Source organism: Pocillopora damicornis, chromosome 10, assembly GCF_964200805.1.
Source record: "Pocillopora damicornis chromosome 10, jaPocDami1.2, whole genome shotgun sequence".
In the NCBI taxonomy this organism is placed as follows: Eukaryota; Metazoa; Cnidaria; class Anthozoa; order Scleractinia; family Pocilloporidae; genus Pocillopora; species Pocillopora damicornis.
Genome location: NC_142679.1, coordinates 569,431 through 575,488, shown reverse-complemented (window position 1 = coordinate 575,488; position 6,058 = coordinate 569,431). Strand labels below are relative to the sequence as shown.

Sequence of the window (6,058 nt, the reverse complement as noted above, 5' to 3'; positions counted from 1 at the left end):
GTTTCAATCAACGAGCGTGCTTGAACTTGAATAATTATGCAACCAATATAAATGGTTTGCTATTAACTGTCAGTTATATATCACATTTTCATTGAGACCAATAGATAATTTCTCCTTGCAATGTGAACACGCTGTAAAACTTGCAGGCGAAAAGAAGAAGGTGATGTATAAAGTTAAAAACTACTAGTTGATTTAGCATCGAATTCTTAGCTGAAATTATGAGAAACTTTTAACAGACAGTACGGCTCTAATTGCAGGCAGGAATATTTTAATACTGAGATCTGAAGAATTAAGAAAGTGAAGTGCCGTTGAGTTAATTATCTTTTTGTTAGAACATCAACTTTATATGAGCTGGTTAAAGTAAAAGCTTACTCTTCAATTTAATCTTGGTGTACGTAGTATTGAAGCCGAAGTTAGCAAAAGAAGAACTTAACGGTATCAGAGAGAATCCATAGAGCTTCCATATTCAAACGTAACGACAAGAAATTAGCTTTGCCTCTCTTTTTTATGCCACTGCTTCAACATTTTGAAAATATTTGCACTCGTTGCGAATATGAGATCTAATCCATGTTGAATCAAGGATTAGAACGAATTAGTGAATTCACAGGGCTTTATTTAAGCCTTGGCGTTTTCAAACAAACTGATCATTAATCTCTCTTTAACAACTGGACCCTCCATTTAGAACGAATTCGAAAGTGAAAGCGCAAATAAATTTTACTATTTGTATTTTCAATGTAGAGTGGTACCCATTCTTTGTATTAACAACATTTCAGCCTGTATGAATAAACACGACATATTTTGGCTTCCGTGGCTACGGGCGTTAGAATGCTCAACGTTTTATTGGACCCGATTAGTGGTTAGCAGAGTACCCCCTTCACTTTACTTGCTGATATTTTGCACTTTTAATTTCACCTAACAGTCATCTTCACATAAGGGGTTCAAAGTTCTCTATACAGATGCTGATATGCAGAGACTGTTTATATTTGCATTCGATAGAGTTGTGTTGTAACCCAAACTCTAAAAATTCACCTGTTTTCATTTACACAGTGAACTTCGCAGATTCATTCGAACTTTCTTTGAATGTGAACTAAATGATCTTCCCTAACTTGAGATATTTGCTATCCACAAACGAACTCTCCGTTATCTTGCACTGTTTTACGTTCCCATGGTAATTTAAGTTGACGGGGTTCAACTGTAATTGAAACGATTACCATGAAATATTCATCATTGGAAATGAAACTGCCTTCTTCACATGGGAGTCTTGCTGCGAAGAAGCAGCGGATAACGATGCAAGAATTATAACAATCACCGACCTGTCCTCAGTCGTTTAAAATGGGCACAACCATATCGATACCGAGGTATTATTGACAAACAATTAAGATGCATCCATAGTATTTAATTTAATGCGAAGGACAGCTAGCGTGCAGTTATATGCAAAATATGGCCTTTGGGCCTAGCTAACATTACGAAAGCGACAAAACCTTTTATGATAAAACACTGAATATTCAATCGAGCACACGGCTATTTTTCTATTCAGGTAGCAATTGTCATGCAGAGAAGGTTCCAGCTGCTGTCAATTATTTGCAGAGCTTCAATTATATTCGCTCTCCCTCCGAAACCTGCTGCGGGCTAATGCCTTATTTAGAAAAAAAAAGGCGTAGCTCACTCATGAATATAACACAAGTATATTAGCATAAGCTGGCGCTACCGTCAACTAAAATCAGTCCCTCAACTAGGCGCTGCCTCGAGTCAGTTTGAACCATTAACTCAAGATCTCAACCATGATGAACAAGATCATATTTGTCGGTGCTACCCTCGCCATTTTCGCGTTGCCTGGTGGTAAGTAATCTCAAGGTTTTACATTTTAGTTCATTTTTACTTTCACCTTTTAAACATTGAGCATTTTTGATGAAAAAGCCCGAGCGGTTCCTTAAGCGCAAAATTGCAAAATAGAGGCGCAATTTGGAATGTTAGATCAGTTCAAAGTTTACTTTCCTTCTTTGTGTCTTTCCGATTGAAATACCTCCATATTTTCTTATTTTTCCTTCTCTAGTCCTTTTACTCAAGAATTTCTGACGATTCCTTAACACAAAACGAAAGTTTAGCCGTTTGAATCTCAGTCATGTATAGAGGCTGCGTCACACTTGAAACTTCTGCTCGGCTTGGTTTTATGATAACCTTGCTTCCACGGCAAAGAAGGCATTGATATTTAGTTCTCTTACTTTACTCAGAACTTTTCGTCTGGGGAACTTTGAAATTCGGCGTTGAATTGCAATCACTGAGTAGTGGACATCACCAAATTCATGGCTAGAAGTCTGTCGTTTGAACGAATGATTTCGTGCGAATGAACCGATCGGAATCGGTTATCTCCAGCTCTCGTTCGTTAACTACTAATGCACACCTTGACATAGATTCATTTCCTACTCTCTGCAAAACAGAGCATTTGGCACAGACCATGCGGGTGTGTTTCGCTTGTATGAATAACTCTCTTAATTAAAGAAATTTATTCCATGAGTCTGCGGCGTTTTTACATAACATAACAGCATAACATGCTGACATGAATATACACAAACCTATAGTGGGAAACAGTCGCAAGCTAGTTTTCAGGTATCACACAGAAGATGATAATTTCGGTGTAATATACTTAGCCGTAAGTCTATGTGTTGGTCTTCGGCAGCTTTAAGATTTCAGTTCCTCTCAGGTTGTATTTATTATTTCTGAGTTCGAACAGATCTTTGATGCATTTAGACGTGTGTTATACAGAAATTTCTCGTCTGTTTCCGTCGGCTATTTTCTCGTTACCCTTCGATGATCAGTTTAAAACCGCTCGTGGGCACAAGTAGTTACTCGCACCTTTCTGTGGGCAAGCCTGGTTGGTTCCACTCACGCGATATTTTTAATGGATGAAAGTCTTAACAAACCTGAAAACTCTGAGCTAGCGATCGTTTTCAGAGAGTTGTGGTACAATGAACTTATACCAAGATTGTCTTCGGTCTATTTTTAATTAAGAAATATCATTTCTCACGGTAACTTACCGTCGTGATATTGGCGTGGATTTTTCAATAGGCATTCGAATGCTGTGTTTAATGACAGCTTTATCCTTTTGTTCCTTGGTTCTGGTCTGTTTCCCTCATTTACACCCACTGACATAGCTCTCAAAATTCGCGTGCGCTCGTTGGTCGAGAACCATCGTCCTTAGGGCTATCGACGATAAATATGACGCAACGCCAAGCAACCCTCGCCATGTCGGAGGAAAATTTTTTTCGTTGAAAAGACTGCAAGTTTCTGAAATGTAGACGGTGACAAATTATCGAAATTTAAAATCGATATACTCGATGCCAACCTGATTTACTCATAAATTGTTCACACCTGTTTTCTAGGATAATTTATCAAAATTGAGAGAAGAGGCGACAGGTCTTATAATTTATAGGGATTAAAGAGTTTCAGTGAGACTGTGAAATGCTTATTAATTTATCTTATTTTGCGCACGAGAAGACCTTGAAGAAACGACCTTACTTTGAAAAGAAAGGAATTTAAGGGCTTAGAAAATATATTCTAACCAGTTTTGCGATTAACTGGTAGTCCTCAACTGAATTATAACTTATAATTTTTTCCTTCTTTTAGCATTTGGGTTAATGTGTTACAACTGCACAGCCATGGCGCCCTATGACAATTCAAAGGAACGATGCATGATGAATAATTCTTACACGCCAGAAAACTGCACTGGAGCACCAGACTGTACCACAGTTATGATCAGGATGGACAATGAATTAAAGGCTTATTCCGCTGGATGTGTTGTAAGTACAAAGTAATGTGTCATGAATTGTTGTGCTACTTTTAAATCGATCTTTTCAGCTCCTTCCATTCATTAACCTATTTCCACCCGTTAGCTTCTACTCGTGAATATTGTTGCTTTTACATAACGGAATAACTTTAAGTCTAAACAGCCTCTGAATAGAAGTTTTACCGGTAAAAACGGATGATTGATCTCCAAATGTGTTAAAGGTACGTCGTAAATATCTCACAAGAAAAATTATTATTTAAACAAGAAACAAAAATATACATGCGAGGCGTCATCGCTAAAAAAAATTACACAATTGTAAATGTTGAAAGACAGAGCAGATCAAAGGGCTTTTTACTTATTGGATCTTGTGTGTTAAAACACTTCATTTCGTTTCTCTCCTCAGCCTGCTGATTCAAACTGTACCTCCTACAGTGAGACCGTATGCAATGCGATTGTAGAGGGAGGCAAGCCACACAATTTGAATATTACCTGTAAGGTAGAATGCTGTCAGGAAGACCATTGTAATATGCCCAAGGATTTTCCCACGACAACACCGCCAACCACGACCAAACCAAGTGGAAATGAAAGCTCGACAGAAGCTCCCTCCTCTGGAGTTGAGTTCCTTGCACCTAAGGTCATCGCTTTTTTGGCTGCCTACCTTTCAGCCCTATACTTTGGAAAGCAATAAAGTCTTGAGGTCACCTTAGGCAACAACTTTCCGAGAAACAGTAGCTTCACTAACAGCTTCTAAAAGTTTAAAGCACATTTTTCATTTCTTTTAGCCGCGCATGAAGTTTCTTTGAATCTGTTGGTGATGTGCATATTTTTACTGCTTATATTAGACGATGGTAATGAATGTAGTTAGATGAGTGTGAACGTCTCTTTTGAATTTAATATTAATATCAATACTTTCGGATATCATTGGCACATTGTATAATCAATGGAAATTTTTAACTTTAGACTTCATAGCTTAGCACCTAATAAGTGTTTTTAATTTTTTTATTCTTAAACTATTGTTTTCGGATGGAAATATAAAACAAAGGGTTGTAAACATTTCCTTCAAGACAATAAAGCACGTTGTTTCGTTGCATTCATTTTGGAGTGGCAGTTTTTTTCGGTGATATACGGGAGCCTCATTGTTAAGAAAACAGTTCATGGTAACTGAAAATTTATATTTCTATCTATGACCGATTTGAACCTCTCGTTTGGTAACTTCTCAAAATTCATGGCTTACGCTGAACCTAATATTGCTCTTAGTATCATCACTCATCCCTTATACTAGATCCAAGGCTTCCAAACTGGGGGTGGGAAGGGGTAAGAGAGGGGGAGTGTGCGGAGAATTGTATCATAACTTACCGTAAGTTGAAATGCCTTTAATCATCTTCTTTTGAATCGATATCTTCATTTTATTGACTAACACACGCTGGATGTGTCTTTTTGATGGAAAATCAATTACATTTCAAGTGGAAACTAACATGAGCATTCATATGCATTTATATTTGTGCTGTAGTGCCACCTACCCCCAAGAACGCATTTCCATCAGTGTCGTAAAACGAAACTAATCACAACAGGCAATCAGAGGAAGGAAAAATATTACATGGAGCCAATAAGAAATCATTGTTCTGAAACAGGCAAACTACATAAAGGGAGAGGGAACACCCGTGGTTAGGTTTTTTTCATTGGCCCGAGTTTAGCGGGCCAATCACATCGAAGTAAAGCTATAATGAAAGCAATCCCAGATCACGCTTTCGACTCTCAATTGAAATTTACCTTATTGAAAAACCACTGCTACCTTTAAGGGTTTTTTGTAGAGGCGGAGGGGTGAGGAGATGAGCTCAGAGAGGGAGACTTGTTGGGGTGTTTTAAGTCCTTGGTGGAATGAAAGTCGACAAGTGAATTATGAGTCTGCCTTTGAACTACGACCAATCACCTCATGACCTCTGAGACAGATCTCATCACGTAGATTTGATCAGTTTAAACATTACAGGGCTGTCACAAAGGCCGGCTAGGGAACTTTTAATTGGCCAATATTTCGACTTGTATCATTGGTCTTCCTTGAGGCTGGTGTTTTTTTTTTTTTTTTATCAAAATGGTACTTCTGGTACTTCTGATGGTAAGTCTGGTCACGAGATGAACAGGGGATAGAAGACTTTTTTTCATGCCATGTAGAGCACTTTAAGAATTCAGGCGGCATCGCTGGACGATAGAGCGTATTTCAATTGCGTCGTAAACCAAAGCAGAGTAACCACAGCGGCCAATCATAACAAAGGGACA

General features: G+C 38.2%; 1 protein-coding gene across 1 annotated transcript; it reads left to right on the top strand.

Moving 5' to 3' along the window:
- Positions 1–1,700: 1,700 nt before the first annotated feature.
- Positions 1,701–4,878, top strand: LOC113666310 (uncharacterized). Its single transcript, XM_027182083.2, has 3 exons — positions 1,701–1,839; positions 3,625–3,797; positions 4,188–4,878. The coding sequence occupies exons 1-3, from the start codon at positions 1,782–1,784 to the stop codon at positions 4,470–4,472; spliced, it is 516 nt and encodes a 171-aa protein (XP_027037884.2). The 5' UTR covers positions 1,701–1,781; the 3' UTR covers positions 4,473–4,878.
- The last annotated feature ends 1,180 nt before the right edge of the window (positions 4,879–6,058 follow it).